We start from the raw sequence: 27814 nt of genomic DNA, 5'->3' as shown, positions 1-27814 counted from the left end.
ATAATGTAGCGACCTTTCAGCAAACCAGCAGTGACAGCATGAAGAATGTGGTGCCAAAAAGACTAGTGATATGTTGTGTGAAATATATACACATACAAATTATGAACAAAAAAGGACAAATAAAACTAGAAAAGATGACCAAATCTTAAGGTTAGCTGACCTTATGTTTGAATGTGCCGGGGTGAGACGCCACACTGGGATTCTTTCTATGACATTTCCACTTGGTCACTTTCTACTTTATATACTTGGTTACCCAGTCCATTGTAAACATTACCCCCTCTGTGTGCTTGACTCTCATGTGGGATTGAATGTGCCGTCGCGTGACTCTCCAATGAAGCGAGGTCGAAAGAGGATCCAGGCAGGGAATAGATTATTTTGCTCTTCAGCAGGTTAGCCTGCGCCATCCAGACACGAATACGATCGGACGATCTTTTGTTTATAATCTTTTGTTCCGGTGCAAAATGTGAAATTGTGAAGCTAACTCTGGTTGCAAAAATAAAGGGAAAACATTTTTCAGAAATGTAATTTATTTGAATAGATCTGAATATTTGTACATTGGATGCTAGTTAATTATGATTTCAAATCTGCTTTCAGAGAAAATATCCAATTATTTAGAAAGCACTACCTAGATATTAGGGTTTTAAGTAAGAGGAAGAATTTGAACATCTACAAAGAAATGGTGAACTGCTTTTGCAGCGAGCAGTGCAAAGTGTCTGTATGTTTATAAGTGCATTGGTTGCTAAAGGGCTTAAATGTTTGATTTCAGTGCTTGACCTATCAATGCTTACAAGCAGTGCCGGTCTGCATCCACTCCCCCAAACCAGTTTGACAGGCTGCCTACAATGTACTATACCGCGGTCTTAAGTATTTTAAAAGTTAAGTTTAAAAAAGAATAGCTAACACAATGGCAGTACACAAGCATTGCCCCTTAAAAATATAAGTTAGCTTCAGGTAAAATATAGCAAATATTTGTTGTTCGGTGGTACAGCATACCAGTAAAAAGGCTTTTACTACTGATATTTGTATCCTTCTGTCCAATTTAGGAAGCCTACTTAAGAAGCTACTCCTTATTTGCTGGTAGTGTTCAGTGGGAAAATCCCTAAACACCACAGCAGACCCCATAAGGCTGCCATGTTGACATATTTATACAATTAGTAGTAAACTAAACAGAGGTGTTTACATGTTTATAGGTTGACCACTGCACGAACACTAGAGCTATAGCTTTGAGCTTTGAGCTGCAAGGTCGCTACTGCCTGTAGCAAAACTACAAAGCTGTTACCAGCCATTAGAGATAGTATATACTGCAGAAAAAACTAGGTTTCCAGTTACAGTGCTTGAGTGCTTTTAGCGGGGTGCGACTGAAAGGTTGCTTACAAAAAGTTATTTAAACTTGCCAGTAGTTTATATGTTTTAATATGGCTGGGGCAGTGACTGATGGTTGTGACGGGAAGATAAAAGGAGAGTGAAAAAAATCAATTATTCCCCCGTGAAGAGTCTTGGGCTGTCGTTGATAGAGACATACATCTGGGGAGTCCCATTTCACCCTGATAGGAGTAAGCCTGGGGCTCCAAGAAAGAGCATTTTAGAGAGGGATAATGCAAGGTTCCTCTTCAAGGTGGTTCACTTAGGGATTCTGGCAGTGCAAAGGGACAGAAGCTGCCATTTCTCAAATTTCCTGGCAGGGTGATCAGAAAGCATTTTTCACTAGAGGAAAGCAAAAGACTGCAGAGCCAAATCGCACAGATGCAGCAACCACCGTGGGCGTAGCTGTGAAACTCCATTAACTCCAGCTCCAGTTTACAGTAAACCAAGACGCGCAAGTCTTACAATCCGGGCTGAAAACATCAACTCCCAGCAATACCATTGTCCAAGGAGCCAAGAAGAAATCGGCCAGAAAATTATCCAAAGGAATGTTGACAAGAGCACAACCAGATTTTCTTTCAGCATTCACAAAGTACTAATAATTTGCACCCATTAGAACCACTACTCTAGTGTGTAGGCCAAAGCCAAGGCTGCTGAAATGGGTCACGTCAGTAACATACAAAACCCCTCTACCATGACATTATGAAATGGTCACTACAGTAAAAAAAAAAAATGACCTACACTGGCAGTATGAAGAATTATTTCTTGTATCAAATTTAACACTGAGCAAGTGTTTTTCAAGACCTACTGTACCTCTCCCTTGCTTTGTCACTTAAGCATCAACAGGTGGAATATGTTATCACTTTTGTCCTAGGTCTGACAAAGTAGGTTGTCAGTTTACAGCAAGGGAATTTAAATTCAACTCTGTCCTCCTTCAACCATCAATATGTTTTTCTACTATAAAGATTTACACCACTATTATTAATCTGGGACCCGTTGCTGATGGAAACAATGGTTTAAGCTCATGATAAGCATGCACTGGAATTTAATTCATTCATTTATAACAGCTTTCTTTACAGCCTGTAAACTTGAAAACAAAGTGCTGGCTGTTTTTTTCCCCATCAAAGCCCCCATCCATCGCTTTAGTGTCTAACTTGTACAATGTGTTGGTTCACAAAGGCACTGTAAAATCGAAGGTAGAAATAAAATTATCTGAACACTTTAAAAAAATTCTATTAAAATACATACAACAGAAAGAAGGTCCAGGTATAGCCTGCAATTCTAGGATTGCATTCATTTCAACGTATCCATTATGTAAATGATTTTCTTGTAACATAACCACAGGACATATGTAGATACTAAACAAACTTGATTATAAAACTTTAAAAAGAAAGAAAGATCACATGTCTTGGTGCCAGACTGAACAGTTAAATCTCCATTGATTTTAGGCAGACAAGATTTACAAATCACAGGCTATTTCTTGAAATCTGAGTTACAGAAGAATTTGAATACATCAGGTTTGCATTTGGGAGCTTCCACTCCTTCAGCAAAAACTATCCCGGTTCAAATCCCAGCTCAGCCACCGTCTCCTTGCGTGACCCTGAGCAAGTCACTTAACCTCCCTGTGCTCTGTCTTTCTGGTGAAATGTTGTTGTAAGTGACTCTGCACACACCCAAGTCTTGTAAACCGCTTTGTAATGGTGGTCCACTGTGAAACGCTCTAAATAAAGATTATTATTATTATTATGTACGAAGAATATAAACCAAAAGGTCTACTCTGATTAAGCAGAACCTGAGTACCTCAATTCACATATTTAAAAACCGGAAGAGCTTAACATGTAGCTGTATGAACTTTAGAAAGACTGAAGTTTAATTTGAAGATGGATCTTTTATGTTGGTTCTTAAATGCAAAACCATCACTTCTGGAGTGACACCCAAGGCAGCTTATTAAAACATGGAATGCAATTTCATAGTCACTTTCACCTCTCTATACACAAGGGTCATTTTCCTAGCCTCTCATTTCCTGAGAACCACAGCCTTCTGTAAACTATTTGACAAATCACGAGAAAAAAAAAAAACACACACCACATTCCTTGAGAATTTTTATACAGCACAATTGCACTAGCTTAATCTTAAATTTAAACTAAACAATCGCTCTCTTTGGAAATCCAATCTATTTTACTTTTTTTTTTTTTTTTTTTTTTCAATCTACCCTACCTTAATGTCAAATGACATCCACAGCCAATCTTGTTAATAGATTTAAATGTGGAATAGCTGTCCAACATAACTTTAACATAGCTCCCCTCTCACCCTCTACTGTGCTGTAGCAGATGAATTGGTATGATACATATCAAGACAAGGCCTTAAACAACAATAGTGCCAAGTAAATGGCTGTTTGTACTGATAAAAAGCAAAAATGGTTTACTTCTCATTAGTACAATGGCATACTAAACTCTTATTGTTTTTCTACCATTACTAACTAGCACAGGAATTTACCTGTGTGAGGAAACAAATGCTACCATCACATTTACAGTGTTGTGTCTGTATAAATGTGCATATATGTGAAATAAATATTGCCATTCTAAAATCAGGTGACAAATCTTCGTTATTCCACCTTAAAAAGATACTGGAAGGGCTTTTTGTCCAGGAACACAAAATGGCTTCCAAGAATTTCAAAATGTTGACATGGATGAGTGAATGACTATGTGCCAGAAAAACTTGTTACCAGGCTTGTGTTACTTGGCACCCCAAGGTATCAACACACTATAAAACAACTCTTCTCTCTTGAAATTCACCGATACCCTTCTTAGTTGTTTCCTAAACTGACCTTAATTGCAAGAGGAACTTTCTCAAGTCCTGTTTTTACTTGCTCAAGTTTATTTTATATACTGTACACTTGCAGCTGAACCTATTTTAAGGTAAAACCTTCTTGTATATAGACCAACACAGCTTATCTTATTATCCTGAAATTGTGTCACCCTGCATTGAGTTGCTCTGAAGCTACACCCATAGCAACATCATCTTCCAAGAATTACCATCTTCATAGATGTCATGTTCTGGTAAATAGTATAATTAATGGATGTGGAATATGTTTGGATTTTAGCCCGACTCTTAAGAATGAAAATCGGCATCAAATAGGGAGATTTCATGGTAAAAGAAAACAGGGTATCAGGTTTCGTGAGAACATTCCTTTTCCCAATGCTGACCCCAGACTGAGGCGAAGCTTTCCAGCTCCTTCCCTGTGTTATCCGTGCCGACTGAGAGTATACATCAAGAGAAGACAACCAACTACATGCAGCGTGGGTCCCGCTCCAAGAAGCACTTAGAGAAAAGTGCACAGATTCTAGCGCAGTCAGGGATAACGCAACTACAACAGCGCATTAATGATCTTTGGCAATCTATATTGTGCATGAGAAATGTGCTTTGAAATAGCGTTGATGTACTTCAGCGTCTTTGGCCTGGTCCAACTCCATATACCAGCCAATATTATAGTATTGTGCAGTTGTGACCAAATCATATAGGTTTACAGTAAAACAAGACTATCCAACTTCAGCTCTGTAACCCCTATACCATCCTAACAGTTCCCTGGTTGTAGATTACATACACAACAAGCACAAATAGCTGCCACGTGACTGTGTCTCAAGCTACAAACCAATGAACCAAACTGCAAATAGTCAAAAAATGCCAAGACTTGAGGGTGAAAAAAAGTTTAAAAAAAAAAAAGGGCAGATATCTGCCGATAGCAAGAATTTAGTAAAGACTTTCCTGGAAGAGATCAGTTTATTTTCATTGCAAGAAAATGTAATGTTTGTACATTAAAAGAAGCAAATCAATAGCCCGGACTTTGAGGATCCCACTATGTATTACGATAACCCACCACCACAGCAATCTGGGGCTTGCCATCAGTCTGATATCGAAGACATACCATTTTCATGTAATGGTCCTCCCTTGGATTTCAGCTGTGCTCTTTAAATATCAGCTTGTGTTCATCTTGAGTTATTAACGACAGGGAAGCAGTGAGCCCTGGTGTTCAGATAATGTGCTGAAACTAAACTGGAGGATAGAAAATTTGACACAGCCACTGGATACCAAGCATCCTATCAGCTGACTAAGTGAGAAGGAAGCCCGATGAAGCGAAGCCTCTAACCGATTCATCCTAATGCAATCCCATTGTACTTTCACCGCATGTTTCTTACCTGAACTGTCTTTCTGATGCGCTGAGAGGGGCCGGGGTAGTCCTTAGAGTAGAGTTCAGTAAGGAAGAGTGAATTAATCAGAGTCGATTTACCAAGGCCAGATTCACCTGCAACATGAAATGAAACACAGTGTTAGGCGTATTGGCCTCATTCAAATTTGGAATGCATTTGCTAGATAGATACAGAAAGCAGCTAAGAACAGTTAAGTTGCAGGCTTTTTATGGTCAGGAAATCTAGTGTTTTATAAACGTATTAAGTTGATCCTATTAAATGGAAAAAACTTTGCTGTACCTCTCATATGGACAAGCATGACTTATCCCATTAAGCAAAAATGTAGGCTATATGAATTATTCAAATATGTTTTCAATGATGTGCGGTTCAAGAACCTGAAACAAACACTGCACTGTATTCAAATTCATTAATTTTGCAAATTCATTAATTCCTTTAATCCTTCAAAATCAGTTATGATATTCAAATGATGTTGACTGAAAAACAAAAACCTTTGTGGTTCGACTATTATTTTTCATACTTTTATTAGTACTTGAAACTTTATGAGAATATTATTGTGTCTATGCATTGTACACACATATTAGACAGCAATACAAATAAAGCATGTCCGTGCCACCACAGTAGATCCCCTGCCATGACTGAAATTTAATCCATCAGTTTCATGAAAAAGTAAAATTGCTGTGACCTCAACCTAAAAACCCAAGTGTGGCCTACAGACAGATGTTCTCAAATGCAGTACCCCACATGATACTACAGTGTTTCACAACAATTGTAAGTCGCCCTGGATAAGGGTGTCTAAGAAATAAAGAATAATAACAAACTCATAAGTGTTTGTCTTGATATACACAGGTTTGCTTACTGTTCCCAGTTTATTATGAGTGGCTATGAGATGAAATGTCTCATTAAATCCAAGGAATGTAAATCAAACATCTTGGCTTGCTCCCAAATGTTCATTCATTTTTATTAGGATGCTATCTTTTTTGGCCAGGGCAGACAGTGTACAGATATGGCTAAATGTTTGCATCACCCCCTATAGAATGAACTAATTTTGCATCATAATAATAAAAATGTTATGTTAACATATTGAATTACATACCACTTTGTAGTTTTCAATATACTTCACATAAAACTAACATTTTCAATTTCAAAATCCAACATGAAATACTGCACTACTATTATGGCTTCGGTAGACTTTTGCATTATCTTTTTGTAGTTTCTTTGATTACTCGATATTAAATCAAATATCTAAATTATTTTCAGTTGCTGTAGGTTCCTAGTAAGCTACTGCAAGTACCCTTTCCCCCAATACTGCACTTCTACAGTTTAACATACAGTTAAAAAATAAAATAAAAAAGACACACACACACACTGTATGCTTGTCTGGCTCCTAGTAGCCGACTGAAACCAAGTGATCGTATATCATCAAAACCAATCCCATACCCTCACCACTTGCAGTGTGAAGTTCTAAGTATCTCCACTTAAGCTTCAAACTGTTTCCTTTGGTACTGGGATCTGTGTTGCACTTAAAATACTGGTTTAACTGTCAAATCCTTTGAACACGTTAAAAGACTTCTCATGTCCACCCTAATCCTCCTTTGCTCTAGGCTAAACAGATTTAGTTCTTTCAGCCTACCTTAGTAGTTCATTCCTTTAAGCCCTGGTTAGTTTAGAAAAAGAACCACGAATAGCACCCTCCACTTTATAAAACAAGGTAGTAGCATGCTACTCTCTCCAGTCCTGTTGGTACTGTAGTGACTAGAATAGGTATCAATAACTCTTAAAACAATGCCAGGTCTTTTTCATGGTTGCACTACAGGGACTAGTCCTGGTATTATCTCTATCTCCTGTCCTAAATCCAGCCCACAGTACTTGAACCACCCAGAACAGAAACCACTGCAAAGCTACAGAATCTGTCTTCCATCTCCCAGATAAAGATAAACCGCTCTTCTGGAGTGTATCAAAGGCCAGCAATTAAACTTGAGGGGCTTGGTTGGAAGAGGGGGAGGAGTACTGGAACATCTCCAAGTAAATGAGACGCAAACTCTGTCCTTTGGATAGTTGCTGTCAAGTTTCTGGGATTAATCTGAAACGCATATGGACTGTAGAGTAACAAACACAAGAAATGCTGGAGCAATTTACACGGAACAAACTTCCAGGCTTTCTTTTGTAGAGTAAATTAAGTTTGTACCAATTGTTGGTGGCTTATTTAAAGCAAACATGGTTTGTTTGTTTCAGGTATATTCCTGCCAATCGTTAGCAGTGGCACTTAGGATTTCAGAACAGGCTTAGTGAGGTACACCAACTGATGCCCTTCAAGATCTGAATCTATTTAGCTTGGAACAAAGAAGAACGACTGACAGGGAAGTCTTTAAAATCTTAAAAATATGAGTTGACATAGTTTAAGCGCTTTAAGCACTTTAACTTAGGACAAAGGGAAGGAAACATGTACTTACACAAAGAATGGTAATGGTATGTAATGGTTACAAAAGAATGTAAGAAAATGTACAAATTAGAAGCAGCTAGTTGACCCATCTAAGCTCATTTGGTTGTTAGGTTGTTGACATTGGATCCTTAAGAGCAATCAGCTACTTGGCACCAGACAAGTATAGATGGGCCGAATGTTCTTGTGGTTTTGAATACCAAGGCTTGGGAGCAAATGTACTGCATGTGCTACATTGTTTTAAGGCTCTCTCAGAACTCTGGACCCCAGAGGACATGCAGTGGATGTAGAACCCTTTTGCCTGCTATGTGCAATTACACATCACAGCAGAAACCCAATTCATGACTTATACCGTATAATGAGCTTTTACCGAGATTTTTAATACTGGTAATGTTGACGTCACCTGCTTTAGAAAAGTCTTATCTGAAAATTCACTTGAACCACAAATTCAATTCAGGTGGTTACGGGAACCCTGAGGTCTCACTCTAACTTGGTAACCAACATCTGTAGCAGAGCATGTAAACACAGGAGTTTTGTACTGTAACACAAAATGACCTGGCTGCCAACAGTCGAAACAGCTGGCCCCAAGCTGCACATAAACTCGGAGCGAGTGGGGAGCCGAGTTCATTTCTAAGTCACTAGTTAATTTCCAGTTCTGGTCGATAATGATTTCACTCCAATATGGTGGAGACTGAAAGAACAAATGAAATGGGTTCTGATTGATATTACAGAAAGCACAAATCTGCTATTTTCTCACCTTGACACATCATATTTTCTGTTAGGTACTGATCTGTTACTTTTGTGTACTGTTTGGAATAGCGGCTAATCCACTGGCACTTTTATACACGTTATAAGGTTAAATACAAATAGCACAGTCTTGTTACTATGGCTGCCAACTACAGCATTAAAAAAGACAGAGATGCCAAGGGTTGGCTGTCCTAAAGAGAGAGATTCACAGCCCAAACAGACTGAGATTCAAGGCCAAAGAGAGACTTTCCAGGTGGGGTGTGTTATGTCATTGCTGAAGACAGAGACTCATCTTTGGTCCTTGGTGACATCCAATAGTTCAAGTTTTTAATCCAACAGGCACCTAACAGTTTGTTTTAATATGTACACTGCTTAATATGCATATGAAACACTTCAAATCAGCAAGTTTTCCTCAAGGACTTCTCTGTACTTTGCTCCATTCATTTTCCCTTCTATCCTGACAAGTGCCCCAGTCATTGCCCATGAGAAACATCCCCATAACATGATGCTGCCACCACCATGCTTCACAGTAGGGATGGAGTTCTTTGCGCTGCATTGGGTTTGCGCCAAACATAACGGTTTGCATTTAGGCCCAAAAGTTCCATTTTAGTTTTGTCAGACCACAAAACTTTTTGTCACATGGCTACAGAATGTTTTTTTTCATACTTCAAAACGGGATTCAAGGTGGGCTTTCTTGAGTAAAATACAGGCCAAATTCGTGGAATGCTTCGGATATTGTTGTCACATGTCTTGGCCATAAAAGTCTGTAGCTCTTGCAAAGTCACCATTGGCCTCTTGGTAGCCTCTCTGATCAGTCTCCTTCTTGCTTGTCATCCAGTTTGGAGAGACTGCCTGATCAAGGGATATTCAAGGCTTTTGATATTTTTTTTATACCCATCCCCTGATCTGTACCTTTCAACAACTTTGTCCTGGAGTTCTTTTGAAAGCTCCTTGGTGCTGATGGTTGAGTCTTTGCTCTGAAATGCACTACCCAGCAGAGGGAACCTACAGGAACTGCTGAATTTATGCTGAAATCATATGCATCTCTACAATTTAAGACCAGTGGAGGCCACTTAACTTGGTGTGTGATTTTGAAGGCGATTGGTTACACCTGAGCTAATTTAGGATTGCTATTACAAGGGGGGTGGACACTTACCCAACTAAGCTATTTCAGTTTTTATTTCTAATTAATTTTCTACAAATTTCTAGAATATTTTCTTCACTTGGAAGTTGTGGGGTAGGATGTGTAGATAAATTAAAAAAAAAAAAAAAAAAAAAAAAAAAAAAAACTATTTTAATTCTGAGCTATAAGGAAACAAAAGGTGAACATTTTGAAAGGGGGTGTAGACTTTCTATAGGCACAGTATGTATGTATGTCTCATGTCCAATGACGGAGATTTGATACGTCTGAAAAGAGGTGTATGCAGTACACTCTACTCAATGTACGTGGTGGAATCTAAATATACAACCACTGTCTAAAAATCATTTAGTTTGTAAAAACCATGTCCATTATTTTTGTATTTTTTGTACATTTAAGGTCCTTTTGAAAAAATCAATAAAATAATAAGAAAAAAAAGGTAACAGTTTATGCCAATCTCTTTAGATCTTCAAAAAGAAGCAAAATGTCAGACTTGTTCCTATTTTTAATACTTAAAACAATGACAACATTTGAATCCCCTGTTTACAGCAACTGAACAGATTCCCAGTCTGTTCCACACATCATTGCTAAACTCACCCTTTCCACTAATTCCAATGATGCTGAAGATATGCAAGATTTCAGCTTTTAAAAAAGCAGCCTCCTTAAAAATCCTACTCAAAGGGGCCCAAGTTGCCTTTTATAAAAAAAAAAAAAATCTCAACAAAGAGAACCACAGCTGGTTTACGTTAGATATATTTTTGTGACATCATTCATTTTCTTTGGCCTGTTACTATATGCACATGCATACTTTATGTGTGTGAAGTACTGTGACAGAGAACGAGTGACCCTTGATTATAAATCTCCATCCCGACCTGTGAGGACACTGTGTAAAGGGAACAGATTGCCCCACACTGGATAGCCTGACAAATCATTCCTAGGGCTGGGTGTTAGTTGGCCATCTAGAAAAGGGGCGGAGCCATGGTACACCAAGTCAAGGACCCAGAAAGGAAGCCATGTGGCAACCTCAGATTGGAGGAGAAACGGTTGTACTCGCTAACCAAGGGGGGCGTGACTGACGGTACAAAAGGGGATGTAGTGAGGTGATCTGTTCCTTTGGTTATGGTTAAACTGAAAAACTGAAAGGGGTACTGTGAAATTACAGTGAGTGTTTTGTTTGTTTTGTCGTGTCTAAAAATGTACTTGTTTGTTATTATTAGACAGTGAACACAACACAAGCACTATAGCACTCACTCTGGACTTGTGAACGTATGTGTCTTTGTGTGTGTGTTTGCTGTGTTTATTAATTTCAAACCGTGTATTATTATTTTGAGACTGCAGCCCATTTTTTTAAACATTCCTGTGTATTGCCTGGGATTATTCTTTGTGGTCGCCAGACCAGGATTTACAAAATAAAACCTGTTTGGATCGTGAACTTCGTTGTTTGTCTTCTGTTTCCTAATCACATCACCTGCGCACTGCCACAGGTACCCACAAGGACAGGAAGGTTTGGTAAAACTTGACATTTCTTTCATGGCAAATTAGTTTAAAATAATTGAGAAAAGTACAGTAGTAATGTACTTGTTTTTTGATGGTTTCATTTTTGGATGATCAATGAAGGGAAATTCAAAATAGCTCTTTATAGAAACCACAAGCACTTGGGGTACGACACTAGATCTTTATTTTACCCTACAAAATCATTTCGGTAATGACAGCTGCTAAGACTTGCACAGCAATGTATTTTTAGGTGCTCCTTTTTATCAATTTAAATGAATGTTTTTCTTGCCTATTTGAACGCCCAAATCAAACCATCTTACCCACTTTCCAACCAGGAGGATTACTGAACCCTTTCGCCCGCCGCCAAGAGCATGATCCAAAGTCAATGGCTGAGTGAGACAGATAGGAGCCGAAAAAAAAAAAAAAAAAAAAAAAAGATGATTTATCAGTATGCACAACTATGAAGAGGTATGTGTTAAATACAGCAAACAAGGGGTGGTGCAGGGCTGGAGATGCAGTACTGAGTGTCCTGTTGATATGCAGTGCCTTTTAAACCTGTTTTACTGTGAAAAAAAAACCCCACTTAAACTGCGCGTGTGAAAATAAATTGGACCTAATGCACCTAACAGGCGCTGAATAAATGGAACGCAAAGGGTTAAACAGTGTGTAACAATATCCATCACGCCACTTTTTGTACCAAAGACTAAACCCATTAACTAGAAGAGCATTTCTGAACAAGGAGGCCCGTCGGTCCATCTGTGCTTGTCCGGTTCATAGTAGCCGACTGAGCTCAAGTCGGGTCTTCAAGGACCATGACTAGGTAACCCATTCCATATTCTCATAGAATACAGACATGTGCCAAACATGAAGCCAATGTATCAATGAATTGGGTCTACCTGGAAACCAAAGAGTCACATGACTACAAAATGACAGCCATGTCAGGTCAGGGCTCCAAGTAAAGGGTGCCATTTGATATTGAAAACATTACATTTGAGATGTTTAACTCTGACAAAAACAATTACATTGACGCGCCCCTCACTTGAACAGTGTTATTGTATTGTATTCTTCTGCAAAATTATTACTGAATGTTACTGTCGTGTCAGTATACAGTCAAGTGTTCAGACGTAGTTAAAATAAAGTGGCTTTATTAATCAGTATTCCTTTCTGATATCCTTTTGCCTTGTTTGCAGTTGCAGATGGCCAAATTACATTTTGTGATGCTGAAATCACATCAGTCATTAAGCTGATAAAACCTCTGATAAACTGATTGAGTGTCGACTTTATCACCTGCATCCTGCATGACCTGGGGTCACAGCAGCCTGGCAGAGACCTGCCGTCCGAACAGCTCTGTAGTAACAGTCCGGCTTTCCCTCCCCCCAAAGGGTCTGCCTCATAATAGGATTAAACAAAGACCTCATCTCATCTGGGAGATCTCTACCTCGACCTCCATTTAACAGACCCTGGCACTTCACCTAGGTGTGGTCTCAGACAGCTGAGCAACTGAGAGGCAGTGAGGGGTGGCGATTGTCTTAAGAACTAGGAAGCAGAGAGCCTGCATCAACTTAAGCAATGGTAACCTGGCTGAAGTATACATAAAAGGGTTCAATTCAATAAACGTGTTAAAAAATATAACATATAATTTAGGAAAATACACTTCCAGCATTTGTGCAATACTTAACAGGACACCAGGACTTCTCAGTGCACTGGCAAGTTGAAATATAAGGGTTCAAGAACACAATAAGGAATAGTAACCTGGTTAAAGTAATACTAAAAGAAATACAGGGCCCAATTCAATTAACATTTATCAAATGGGGAAAAATAACCTTTAGAACAGTACACAGCTAAAAAGCTCCCTCAAATAGGGCAAGCTCTCTGTTAAACAGAGCAAAACAAAAAAAACAAAAAAAAACCCACAGTTTTGAACTTTCTTGAGAAAGGCTAATGTGGTTTGCATTACAGTCGGAAAAGCAGCTTTCGTCCGGCCTCTTCAATAAAGTGAGCCCTGTAATTATTGTTTCATGCGGAAGTCGTAAATACCTCTGAACAGGCATGAGAGACTGGAGATACAGAAACAGCTAATGCGCCTTTTAAAAACTGCACTGCAAGCAGTAGTTATCCCTTTAGGAAGAAGAAAAAAACAAGGATTTTTTGAGAACAGTCACCGCTATTGAAATAGCTGGCCTCCAGACAAGTGCAAGTGTCCAAGTGCAAGATTCATCTTTCGTTCGAGAGGTTAACCCTTTTCTTGTGAGCCGTTTAAGGACTTCTGCATCTTAACTACACTATATTCTAAAAGACAAACCACTGGTTGATTAAACAAATCGTATGGACACTTCCAGACCCTGCAATGCCTAAGGAGTATGCTGGGGATTTCAATACCACACTGTAGCTACCTTGAATATTTCCAGAGATAAATATTTAAATCCCACCCACCCAAACATAGTTAACATAGTAAAACAATAATAATACTGCAGGTACTGTCATCACATTAAAAACATTTTATTCAGCAACCACACTCCACATCAAACAGGGAATCCAATTCATATATTTAATACATTTTGTTTTCTTAATTAGACCCATGCATTGTCACTAATTATATTACAAACGAGGGATTTGAAAGAGCAGGCCCTTTTAACCCTTTAGGGTCTGAGCTATTTTTGCCTGCTTTTTACTGTTAGATTTGTGGCTATAACTAACTATAAAAGGTTAGAGGTACATGTAATACATTAAATGAAATGATTGTGCACACACTAGGCTTTCATAAAAAAGCCTATTCAATACAGATAACAGAAACCACCAAAAAATAGACGCTTAGACAAAACATTTATTGTTTGTAAAAAATATTTTAACACCGCCAGCTCAAATTTGACCAAAAGCAACCCCCCCCCCCCAAAAAAAAAACCTAATTGAAAATAAGCAAAAGAAAACTAAAAGAAAAAAAAATCTAATTGTTCATCCCAGGAACCCTGATTATGTGGCACAAGATGGGGCTGTTCCCTGTGACTTGAATATACACAAGATGGGGCTTTTCCCTGTGGGCTGAATAGCCAGTAAGGTGGCGACCAGGGCAACATAACCCTATATTGAAGCAATCCTGGCTCCCGCAGGCAGAGCATCACACAGGGCGAGGTAATCCACACACAGGCGGAGGGCGGGTACATGGGACCTCTCGCATAAAAGCATAGCGCCGATACCGCTCTACAGAAGAGCGGGCTTATGTCTATGTGTGATTACGTCACCTACCAGCCCTGCTGCTGCCTTCCCCCGTGCACACTACACTACGTGTATGTGATATACCTATATATATATGAAGGCCCCATAGTTACTATATATCTTAGCGGCATAGATATTATTCTACTATATATATATACATTCATATGCAGTATATATTAGGGAAGCCCCCACGGGCGGAGGGGATACGTATATGATATTATATATATTAGATAGAGAGAGAGAGAGAGAGAGAGAGAGAGAGAGAGAGAGAGAGAGAGAGAGAGAGAGAGAGAGAGAGAGAGAGAGAGAGAGATTTTGTAAAGATTTTGTGTGAAAATGTTTGTTTACTGCACTGAGGTAGGTCTGTCTTCAGCCCAGCAGCAACATTCCAAAACACTTGTAGTCAAGGTTATCTCCCAATATGATCATCTACCGGAAATGCATAAGTAGGACCTTGTTTTAAAGGCTGGAGCAGACCAGAGGAAGCAGGGCTGTCTCGCACAGTGCTTGAGTAAAAAGATTTAAAGGGCCAGGTCGCCTGCGGGATATGTAACATTGGGCGGACCCTAAATTTAAATCTGCTTTTAAGTAATAGATCGTATTACTCAGCCTCACCTATGCATATTTCTATAAAGGGTAATTACTGTAGCAACAGTGGCAAAACCATTAGTTTAACAGGGGCCACATCGCTCAAACTCCTGGCTCCTGAATTTTTAACATATTGAGGATGAGTTCTGAAACCCAGGACTTTGTGCAGAACTTGTCTGCTTCTAGCTATAATTAACAATATGTACTTGTATCCAACAGTATTTGACAGGTTAAGTATTTCAAAACTGTTCCATGCTAGTTTCGTAACATGGAAAACTTATCTAGACTGTGGTCTTCTCAAATGACATACAAACACGTGAAAGGCTGTACGGTCATTGAATGGTCTGGTGATCTTGAAGTGATTCAGTGTGCAGTGTAGGTTTGTTACTTTGTTTTGTTGAAAGGGCCTGATGATAACCTAAACTATAGAGCAATGGTACAAATCCTTCCAGTCCACCCCCTCCAATTAAATCACTAAACTGTATGTTGCTTTCCAATTGTGTTTCAGTATGGTGTCTTTGTTTCATCATGTCATGCAACTTTTGACTTATAAAAATAAATAAATAAATAAATAAATAAATAAATAAATAAATAAAACACCTACTGTACCAAAAGGCTGCAAAGTGCCTGAAGAGACTTTTTAACTTTCTGCCTTGGGATTAAAACACCCAACACTGCCTCATTGAGGATACCACGCCCGCACTTATGAAATCAGTAGCCAGGCGAGAAATTCAACAGCAAATTATGAACTCAGCAGAAAACCAGAGCGACTTGCACACCACGCACACCGAGAAGGAAAAATACATTTGCGCATAAACCTTGCCGTCTCCAGCACTAGTAAAAAAAACAGGCAGACAAAAAATAAACAAAGTACAGATAGCAGAGTAGAAAGCCAGTTTACCAGCAATCAAAGGGAGTTAAAATATTTACAGTAAAAAAAAAAAATAATCTTATTATGCATCATACAAGTAGCCCAGCAGGGCCCCCAGTATTGAGAAGCAGGTCTGGGGAGTTAGTTCCCCTGAAGTTACTGCTTTTAAAAAAAAAAAAAAAAAAAGAGCCCCTGGATTGCTCTTGGGAAATCCCTCAATCAGATTAACATACTGTAATTGGGTTTCTACACAGCAAGGCATCCGCACAGATTCCCCCACGTTGTTTGTTCAGGAAGAGAGATCCTTGTGTTCTCGTTTGTTCCAACAGGCATTACCAAGCTCAATCAGGATCGTGATCAATAACAACAACTATTTGTAACCCAACCACCGTTAGAAGGGTGGAGTCCAAACTGTATGAAAGAAACCCAACTCATGAGTAACTGCAATTCATCAATACACAAAGAACTGTTAGATCCCTATTAACCAGTGCATACGCATGTACAAATGTACATACAGATAGTGGTACAGTTGTCTTCATGCAAGCGCCTCTACATAGTGACAGAAGGTCACACTCTTGTTACTGCCATGTTTTTCATTTGAGTCTAGAACAGAGGGAATGCCCTCTTAGGGACTCAGAAGGCAGCTCTGATGGCATTCCTGCTGAAAATATTGGAGAGAGCCAAGGAACATAAAACACACCAAACCCAACTTCACGCTAGCCCTTTAAGCCTGCAGCGGATGCCTGTTCTAGAATCATCGAGTATGAGCCCCCCCTTCTCCCCATTGTGGATTTCTGACTTTTGAAAAGCTTCCTTACATGCAGCTGAGGTTCTGTGTGGGCTGTTCTTGCTTCCTCTTTCTTTCCTGCATGTGTTTAAAACATTTCACTCAAGGTGGCTGACAATGTATTAAAATGATAAAGATTTAGAGCATATAAACTAAGCACACATTTGAGGGTTAGAGGCATAGGCACTCACAAATAAAGCTGAACCATGCAAGAGAATATAAAGAGCCTACTTCATCACGTAACCGTGAAATACAGGTTCAGAATTGGTAATGACAAGACCTCAATTCCAGTCATTGTATCTCACTTTCAAGGAAACAGGGTTAGATTACATGATGCCATAGACAAATTACTTTTTATAATTAATTATCTACTGAATAAGTGTATAATATTGCGATGCCATGCTGAAATTAAAACCCTGTGATGGAATATTTTATTATTTTGACCCTTGCATGCATTTAGTTTAATTGGGACTATCCTGGACCTTGTTAAAGGAGACAAATACAAAAATTTCTGTTTGTGTTGTTACATATATATATTATATATATATATATATATATATATATATATATATATATATATATATATATAGAGAGAGAGAGAGAGAGAGAGATAGAGAGAGAGATAGACACACACACACACACACACACACACACACACACACACACACTATTTAAAGTATAGTCTACCAAACATTGTTCCAAATGATTAGTAATTGAGCCATTATTTCATTATAGGATTTGGAGATTTGGAACGCTTATACACACACAAGGTTAAAAAAAACTAAAACATTCCATCACAGGGCTTTAAATTCAGCACAGCATCACAGTATTCTTGCATTTTGCGCACACTGCTTCCCCCAACACAGAATCCCAAAGAAACAGTAAAGAAAGGCTTAACTAATTAAAAACCAATACTAGAGGTAATGGCAATAGGTAGGCTATTTAGTAATGGCTGTAGCACATTCTCCATTTGCCGTAATGTATGCAAACCAATTGCAAAGAAAAAACTATTTGACTGTGTACTTTATAAGTAAATCCTTCTGTCTTGAAGGGAGAGCAGGGCTAGTGTTAGACAGGTGCCAAGATGGATAACTGTTATAGTGCACTGGGGTTTTTCTATGTTTACAACAACCCACGGACTTGTACAGCTTTACAAACCAATCATTCATAGAAATAATTTACAAAAACGTTTCAAACAACCAGGCTGACCGAGACAAAGCTGCCCTGCCACCACCAGAGTCAAGACTCTGGTGTCAGGTTCCAAGGGGGACTACTACTACAAATAAATGGCTAACCCTTGAACCCCACAACCATGCTATCCCAGGACAGACAGCTGCTCTCCATTTACTGCAGGCTCCTAACTCAAAACACCATGGACAACTGTTTCTGGGGGTGGACTGTCTTGTGACTGTAAGACCAATGCAATGTCCTCTTTCAAGTGATCAGCTCACAGCTCCTGAAATCACGTGTTCAGTTCTGTTACTCTGACGTCCTCATGAAACAAACTCAACTCAGAAGCGGCCTTATCTTAAATAGGAAGTAACACTTTGAGATTACTTCCTTTACAATCAACTGCAAAGGCAGTCCTACCTTAATATAAAGAAAACCTTCACCGGTCATTTAGTGCTCCGATCACAGTTCTTCAGACTGTGTCGGTGAGCTTGAATGATCCAGATCAGTTAATACATTTCAAAATGTTTCCTTTCCGATGTGGAAATTCCAGTAGCTTTAACTGTTTGAATATCCTGAAAAGCTTTTTGTTTTCAGAGACGTTCCTTTAGCCTCTGGTAAAGCAACGCCCCACAAGTACAGTATTCAGACGTGCAATCCTATTGTGCAATCGATGCATCAATTACTGATCACCCATCAAACTTCCTGACCTTCAATTACATATTATTCGATTGATCAAATTAGCGTGCAGTGTGATGTCTCCCACTGCCAGTTTCCATTAAAACATTGATTCTGTAGTTTGATGCTGATATTACGGTCCCTGTAGCATAGTAGCTAGGCAAAATCAACAAGTTGGTAGGATACAGACCTGTCGGCCTCTGGACAAGTTACATCAGTTCAAAATATTTTATTTAGACTTTCCCCGATTTAAAAATAAAAAGCTACACAATTATTTTATTTAGAAAAATAGAAGAATCTGACGTGAAGATTGGTCATTTTGTAGGCGAAAGGATCTAGGATCTTCTTATTAAAACCCTAACGTTTATTCTTGACTTTGAAAAATAAAATGTTATTGATTATCATCAATAAATGTGTATGTGACAAATTGATTAAGAAAAGAGGTTCTGATTGCAGCACTACAGTAAATCTCTACCAGCGTGTCTGTACAGTATGTTTCCATTCCAAAACTCTAATATTGAGTGATTCAGCCCACAATGGGCTTGTAAAGCTACCTCTAACGAACAAAGTAACTGTCAGAAACATGGTTCCATCGTTTGCACAGATTAATGTAGCCTCCTAAGGCTACATTAATACTAAGTGGAAGTCACCTGCCCTGATAAACAAAGCCCTCCAACAAGCACTATCCCAATACAGTGGTATATGTAGGGCTTAAATATGGTAAGAACTGCAAAAACATTAAAACTTCAAATGAGCAGCACATCTTATTAAACTTAGAAAACTAATCCATCAATCAATTAGAAATACACACGCCCCTTAGCCCTTCCAGACTCTACTAATGTAGATCTGCATTGGTCTCAGGAATGCGAGTTCTAATCAATGCAGACCAAAGAACGGAAAGCAGCAAACAGACCAGCCAACAAGAGTAGGGACAACACGACAACACTTACCTACTACCATCAGTGTGAACTCGAAGCCTCTCTTTACAGACTTCCTGTACACCTGGTTCGGGAGGTTGGCAAAGCCAACATACCCCTCCAGATTCCTCTGCAAGAAAGAAAATATGTACAACTTGAAATACTGCCAAGAAAACAAACATATGCCAACTCTAAATTACAAAATCTAATATTAACAAAGCACGTACGAGTCATGTTTTTTTTTTTTTTTTATGTTAAGGCGCATGTTTCAATTAAAAAAAAAAAAACGTGTTAAATTTTGTTTTGTGCACAGGGAACAGTATATCCTTCCAGTAGCAGACCGCCTTTATGCAGCACTGTGCTTCTTAAGCTAAGACCTCACTGTGTATTCTGGGCTTGCTGTTGACCTGTATAACCAAAGATGAACATGCTTCCTTGTGGTTTGTACCACATTGTAACATCATATTTAACCTTGAACAATTTTTACCGCTAAACCAAGGAATTGGTTCTCTGCAGTAACTGTAAACAGCTGCATCCTGCTGCTCTAACCCTTTGAATTAGCTCTCTGCCTTGAATAACATTAAATGGTTCTGTATGTGGCTCTGTGAACATAGGAAAATAACTTGGCAGCAGTAAAATCATAGTATTTCATGCAGTTATTTTTCTAGTTAATAGGCAATTTGATCCCACTGTGATCAGAGAAGAGAACAAACATCTCTTGGTTTAAACAGCAATATTTTTTCATATTTTTTGTCGCCATCTGACTTAAATTGTGTGCATGATACCCAGCTAATTACAATCTGGTGATTTCACATTTCATTGGCATTCCTGCGCTGTGTGTGTTCTGTCAGCATGGACCGAGCCACATCAGAAATCACAGTTTAGGCAAAGTGCTTTCCCCACTCAATTCCTTTCAACAGCATTGTTTTTTTTTTTTTTTTTTTTTTTAAACTAAATGGGCAAACGCAAACAAAGTACAAGCCACTTATCAGCACCTTTTACTTGGTGTCCAATTGAGATATTTTACCTGCATAAACAATTATAATAGACACGACAATACCTGCATGTTACTTCACTGGAAAGCTATGTTATCCAGTAATGGATTATCTCTTAGAATGGACACCAAAATCGTTAAAAAATGAAAAAATAAATAAAAAAAATTAAAAAAAACTGTACCCTAAACAGTGAGTGCTACAATGTAGTCCTGCTTCTCTCAAAGGTAATAACGGTACCCGAGACAGGTAAAACGGACCAGAATGCACTGGGTTGTGAGTTGAAAAGCCTGAACTGTCCCGCTGAACACGGAGAGATATGGTCACCTTATTTAAATAGAGCAGTACTTTTAATCTCTTTATTGCCGTTTACTGACTTTATTTTAAATGCCATGTTGGAAAACGTTTTAAATACACGGTATAAGACTGTAGAATGTGGACTGTATTTCTGAAAGTGGGAACTGGTCTTATTGATATACTTACATCAAGGAAACACGACAGCTGTCCTGCGTTCTTCGCGTGAAAATAAATGGTCTATGAAGGTACAGCATCGGGCATTTGAAATAACAAAATACGGCAGTACAATACAAGCGTCTTTTCACAGCGTGGGGGCTATTTTACTAATCTTGCCCCCCCCCGAATAAACTCACAGTGGTAGTAGTAGGGTCAATAACGCGGAATGCAAATACTCCTAGCTGAAGATCTGACTGAGCGAGATAAACCGCCCACAATGGAGGATGTGCATTTGTCCCCTTTATACCAGGTCCCCGGGCTGCCATGCCAACCTCATTATATCATTACCCGAGTCGAAGACACTCGCTTATACAGTCACTCCCCCCTGTTGTAATCACAATTTAGAATTATATTTAAAAACATTAAAGTTACAACCACTGGAATTAAGAAATACTTACTGCTATGCTGGCAGATGAAGAATCGGGTCTCTCAATCATTGTACGACAATAACGCTAATCACAAATCTAGATAGATCAGGCATAAAAATTGAGAATTAAAATCTATTTTAACGTTTCGTTAATATAAATGCAGTATACGTCTCCAAGAGGTTATTATTGAGTCCAACGAATGAAATTCACAAGGAAATGCCCAGGTGAAACGAACACAGGCAGCTGCTGTAAAGCTGGTACAATGAAACACTCTGACTGGGAGGCGGTTTCCCCTCCCTCACAACCGCTCTCTAATTGGCACACAAGTGACAAGTATCGCCCATTATTGTGATGTCACAAAGGATTGAACGTTCTGTAGAGTTTGATTGGAGAAAGAGACGCAAACCCTAATACGCAGGCGCACTAATGATTGTCACCGCATTATGGGAATTGAAGTTTCGCCTGCATGGCTGTTTTTCAGAAGAGCTGTGGAATTAATTCTTTTTTTTTTTTTTTTAAATGTATTTATTAAACCAAACACGTGTGTGTTTAATTACCCTTTCTTTCCGTGATGGCATCTAAAGCCCTCCCCCATGCTGATACTGATTAAAAATTGATTTTGCTGGTTTTCACATGCAAATAAATATTATTACAGATGTGATTGAAAAGCCCAACTCAACCGAACATACGTCAATTGCAGAAACAGATCGTGACTATATAGATTACACAGGGATGTTTTTCCTCCAGGAAAAACAATATCCATTTATCATTAATCATATAAATCATTGTCACACCTGTCACAACATTCCAAATGGTGGGGTACAGATCGACCCCACCAGGCGCAAAACCTTGGTGTAGACTCATCAAACAGACAGTACAGGGAAGCAATCAAAAAGGCAAACAGAATGCTTGGCTATACTACCAAAAGTGCAGACTTCAAAGGATGTTCTGATGAGTTTGTACAGTGCACTGGTGAGACTGCAGTTTAAATGTTGTGTTCAAGTCTGGTCATCACATTACCAAAAGGACATTGTGGCCCTGGAGAGTCCAACAAAGAGCAGCCAGACTAATCCCATGGTTTAACAAAAAGAGCTGTGAAGATAGATTGAATGAACTCCATCTATTTAGCCTAGAACAAGGAAGAATTTTTTTTTTTTTTTTTTTTTAAATCTTAAAAGTAGTTGACAAACCCTAATTAATAACTGAAGTGCCTCACAGATACCAGGACTAGACCAGTTGGAAATGAAGTGGAGATAGACTTTGGACGTAGAATTGGAAACACTTCTTTACACAGACAGAGATTACCTAGTCATGTTGTTGATGATGGATCACTGGGATTAAGATCCAGTTTGAGGTTTTGAAATTGATCAGATACCAGGGACCAGCATAGATGGTCTGGATGTCCTCTAGTTTGTACATGGTTCTTATTTATGTTCTTTTTATTTACTGCAGGGGTCTGCAACTCTGGTCCTGGAGAGCCCCAATCCTGCAGGTTTTATAGGTGTATTTACATCATCAGTGGCTAAAGATCTGGAACACATGTTAATCTTAAATAAGCAAACCAATAATTGGTGCAATTAAGTAACTGAGAACTCGGTGGAAATGAAAACCAGAGGACCCTATAGCTTTCCAGGACCAGGGTTGGAGACCCCTTGATTTACAGGAAGGGTTATATGAAGGTGACATCTAGTGGTTCACTTGTGCTATTACACATTAAGAAGAACGTTACCCAGGCCCCAAATCTCAAATGTAATTAAGCAGCATGAGCCTTTTTGTATAGGAATTTTTAAAGTCAGGTACAGTATTCAAGTTTGCTATCCTTAGAAAACATCTGATTCCCCAATGCATGCCCAGAATCCAGGCCTTGCTTACCAACAGATGCCTTCAGGTTGCCAGTATCAAACAATTGGACTAAACAGGTGTGCTTTGAATTAATTTTGCTAGGGCTAGGTACTTGTGTGCAATGTGCATTACATCAGCCAGTTCAGTGGCATCTCACTCCTATGAAGCCAATTATCAATGGTCTTCTGAGGCAATGGGTTGCCATTTAGGCACTTTAATAATAATAATCTTTATATAGCACCTTTCATAGTGGACTACCATCATAAATCACTTTACAAGATACAAGACTAGGGTGTGTGAACTATGCATTATCTGCACAGTCACTTACAATAATGTCTCACCCCAAAGACAGAGCACAAGGAGATTAAGTGACTTGCTCAGGGTCATACAATGAGTCAGTGGCTCAGCTAGGATTTGAATCAAGTACCTGCTGGTTACAAGCCTGTTTCTTTAACTGCTGGACCACACAGCCTCCTATGTCCTTTTTGTCCTTATCTTAGCACTGTATGTTAATATATGCTGTTGAAAAAGGTAGTGTATTAATAAAATATGGTTTTGTCCTGTTCTCATGTATACTGAAAAATGGAATTCCATCTTCAGCTCGACAAAAACAATTCAGGGCTGAAAGGGTTAAGGTAAAGCTGTTCCAGACATCCATGGGACCAAGATGTACAAGTAGGTTTTGCTTAACAACACCATTCACAGCTGTCAGAATGGAGGTTCCTTCCTTTATTTTCACCTCCTTCATGTTTAGAGTTTGTTACCTGTTTTCAGTCAAGTTGGGGTTAGAAGCTGTAAGCTTAGCTATCTTGCAACGGCTCCCCCTGTTGGTGAAAAAAAATTGGTTCATGAATATCAGTGTTTCTATAGTACAGTACTTATATGCCAGGACAATGTCAACATTGCCCTGTGCTGCGGAAACACTGACGCTTCTTTCTACTCTCTCTCTCCTGATCGTAAAGAGGCTTTGCACATTTAGTTATATTAATGATGATTCTCATTAAAAAAAAACAAACGAATACATATTGTAATATGTATAAGTATGTAAATATTTTCTGCGGAAGAAAACGTGACCTCATCATGCAAACTAATACTCTAAACCACAACAGTGTGTTTATTATAACTCTCTGTAAACAGCACATACTGAACAGTTATGTTTTGTTTCGTATATGGAAATTTTATAATATTTCTTCGCTATGGTCATGACAGTTTTCCTCAGGACGTGCTTGCCTTACTTTACAGGAAATGTGTTGATATGCAATTCTGATTTAGGAAAAGGGCTCGCCTCAGATTACTCAATTCACAGTCATTTAGGCGAGGGGATATTTAAATACCCGTGTCTGCTTACTAAGTAGGAAAAGGACGACTCTGAATGTCGTGAGGAGAGCTTCATGCGTTGCGATTGAGTCAGAAAAACTGGATCTTGACTGCTGAAATCTAGTGAGCCACAAGCACGATTCCTGCTCCAGTTTACATAGGTTTCTACAGATTTTTTTTTTTTATTATTATCGTGAGAAAGCGATTGATCCTGCCCTTAAGACGCGCTGCCAAAAGGACGTCCTTTTGCTGTTTCACAATGTATTCGCGTGACAACGTCACACAGTCATGACTGTAGGATTGATTTTCACGTGCATGTAAACATAGGCAATGAAAACTAATCTAAACGTTTGTTTCTTATAATAATAATTTTAAAAATCCATTCTCTGCCTTATACCTTGAATTTGAGGGTGCTAGACGGCTTATTATAATTTACATTTATATTGTGTCCCACTCACTAAACATACATCATGTTAACAAAATTCATGTAAATCATACCTAATATACGCAGGGTGTTTTATTTAAAAGTTTACCCAATAATACATTTGTATAATGAAATTTGAAAATTAGATTTCCTCTTCAAGATGTATATGAACAGAGGGGAATCTAACAATCGTGACAGTCCTGACCATTACTGCCGTTAGCTTTTTTGGTTGAAACATATGCTGAAAGAAATCATACAAAATGTGCATTTACATATTTTCGCGTCATTTGTGTGTTTTTTTTTAAAATATGCTCAGGAAGTAATTCTCAAAAACAACAACCTGATTTGTTTTTCCTACAATGACTCAAACGCATGTCTACAAAGTCATTGTTATACATACAAAATCGATTTACTGGAAATATTTTGTTAGCTGTGTACTTTAAACTGATCTTTTTAACTTAAATGACAAATTTCTAATAGTTTCCAGTACCTCCTGATACTGAAAAACAGATAAAGAGCTACATTCCCAATATTAGATGAATGAACTTTTTAAAATTGTAGAATATAAAATGAATGTGATGGAATCAGGTTCTTAGAACAAGCTGGGGCAGTATTTGTGTGTATGTGGCTGGGTGACTGTTCCAAAGTATTTAGGTTGGCACAGGCTGGGGAGTTCATTGTGTTGAGCTGCCTAATGCAAATTGTGTAACTAGATACCTACACATGTTCTTATCAGCACATAAACACAAGGATGTTTATTTAAAAACTGCTTTTTGTACTGATGTGTCAATGAAGTAATTCTTTAATAGGTAGGTTGACAATCTCTGAGCAATAATGCTGAAGAAAATCTTGCTTTCCACGTTTAATAGGGAAATAGGACAAAACTGATCGATGCTTGTAGAATCCTTTTCTTGATTTTCCTATACCACTTTCATCAATTTCCATAGGATTCGTAGAACTCCAGAAGCACTCTTGTACACTCTGTATGGAACTCCAAAATAAAAGAAAAAACCCTAAAATCATTTTGTTTCAATTTAAAATGATCTTTTATTTGCATTGTAGTACAATGCAGCAACATGATTTAGCACAATATATTATATATATATATATATATATATATATATATATATATATATATATATATATATATATATAGTGAAAGATTGCGCCACTTTCAAAGTTCGTTGCCCCTTTAAAAACAGACCCAGGACTCAAAATGGATTTTTTTTTAAGCGCGATTGTGCACTTTTAATAAACACAAATGAAATTAAACAAGCAGAAATAAAACACCTAGCTCTCTTTTAGAGCTCTAAAGAAACATCACCGGGAACATAACTAATACTCAGGACGTCTAAGCCGTTTACCTGACAAACACCAAAACACAAACGGGCTTCTCTCAATACTCTCTTTAATAGGACTGGACACACACGCAGTCAGGCTCTTCACTCAGCAGCCCTAAGCAAACTGGCTGCCTCTCTTAAATACCCTGCACCTGGCTCCAATTTACAATTAGCACCAGGCGCAGGGGATTAACTAAACAATAAAAACAATTAACAATTACAAAAACCATTAGGCCAGTCACCCAACAGTGCATTCTCACAAGGTTTTAGCTGGACAACAGTGTTCATTCTCACATCGAGGGACCCTGCTATCTATATATATATATATATATATATATTCCATGTCATATATATATATATATATATATATATTATATATATATATATTATATATATATAGTATGTATACTTATTCGTTATATATTCATGTCATTTAGTTTGTTCGTCAAATTATGTTGCGGTGACCATGGAAAACAAGTTTTAAATAAACTTTTTGACTAGAGAACTGTACTCCCTCATGCGTGTAGAATGTAAAGACTAATCTGTGGGGTGCTTAAAGCTTTTCTTGGTGGTTGCTCTCCTGGATGGAGAAATAATGTCTTTTTTGTGTAATGCTTTGATGGAACTGGTGGCAACTTATTAGTCAGGTTACGCTTGTCTTCAAATCATTCTGTTTCAATTTAAAATTATCTTTTATTCACATTGTACTACAATGCAGCAGCACAATTTATTTATATATATCTGTATATTTCATATAGTCTGAAATACAGGAAACCAAATGCAAAACTGTACCTTAGAGACAAAAATATATTCATGTTATTTAATTTGTTAGTAAAATGATGTTGCGGTGACCATGGAAAACAAGTTTTAAATAAACTTTTTGACTAGAGAACTGTACTCCCTCATGCTTGTTCATTGCAAACCTGATCTCCATCCGTACTAGAAAAAGCTCTCTTGCAACTTGGGAATAAAAAGTTGACAGTTATTTGTTCAGGTAAGAAAGAATTATAAGGTAATTTAAGGTATTCTTAAGTATGATTCCCTTCCTTAATATTATCACCAGATATAGCTTTACTATGAAAGAGGTTTAAAAGTAATACGTATTTAAAAAATAAAAAAAAAGAATACTAATCAGTATTAGGGCATGGTAAATTGGGTCCTGAATTGCATTTTGTGTTTTCATTCTAAAGCTAAAGTAACTGATTAGAAGTGGTGTTTTAACATGTAAAGCATACAGATGTACAAGGGAGTCACTAGGACTGGTCACTTTAATTACTTGTATTATCTAATTACTTGTATTATCATCAAGTGTAATTTTTGGGGTGACCCAGGGGTATTATACCCAAAATTTAATTTTAAACATTGACAGATGAAATGGTAGCCATATCAATCGAGAGATGACAGACAA

The 27814-nt window shown here is 38.2% G+C and overlaps 1 protein-coding gene across 1 annotated transcript in view; it reads right to left on the bottom strand.

The window, feature by feature from the left end:
* LOC121326075 (septin-7-like) overlaps nucleotides 1-21764 on the bottom strand; it is a 37991-nt gene extending 16227 nt beyond the window's left edge. The window contains exons 1-3 of the mRNA XM_041269227.1: nucleotides 21514-21764; nucleotides 19644-19740; nucleotides 5559-5665 (exon numbers count right to left, since the gene is read on the bottom strand). Coding sequence (XP_041125161.1) covers nucleotides 5559-5665; nucleotides 19644-19740; nucleotides 21514-21552 — 243 coding nt within the window. The 5' untranslated portion in view covers nucleotides 21553-21764. The remainder of the gene's footprint in view (nucleotides 1-5558; nucleotides 5666-19643; nucleotides 19741-21513) is intronic.
* Between the last annotated feature and the right edge of the window lie 6050 nt (nucleotides 21765-27814).

Source organism: Polyodon spathula, chromosome 13 (genome assembly GCF_017654505.1).
Source record: "Polyodon spathula isolate WHYD16114869_AA chromosome 13, ASM1765450v1, whole genome shotgun sequence".
Classification (NCBI taxonomy): Eukaryota; Metazoa; Chordata; class Actinopteri; order Acipenseriformes; family Polyodontidae; genus Polyodon; species Polyodon spathula.
Note: the sequence above shows the minus strand (reverse complement) of the source record. Positions and strands in the feature narration are given on the sequence as shown.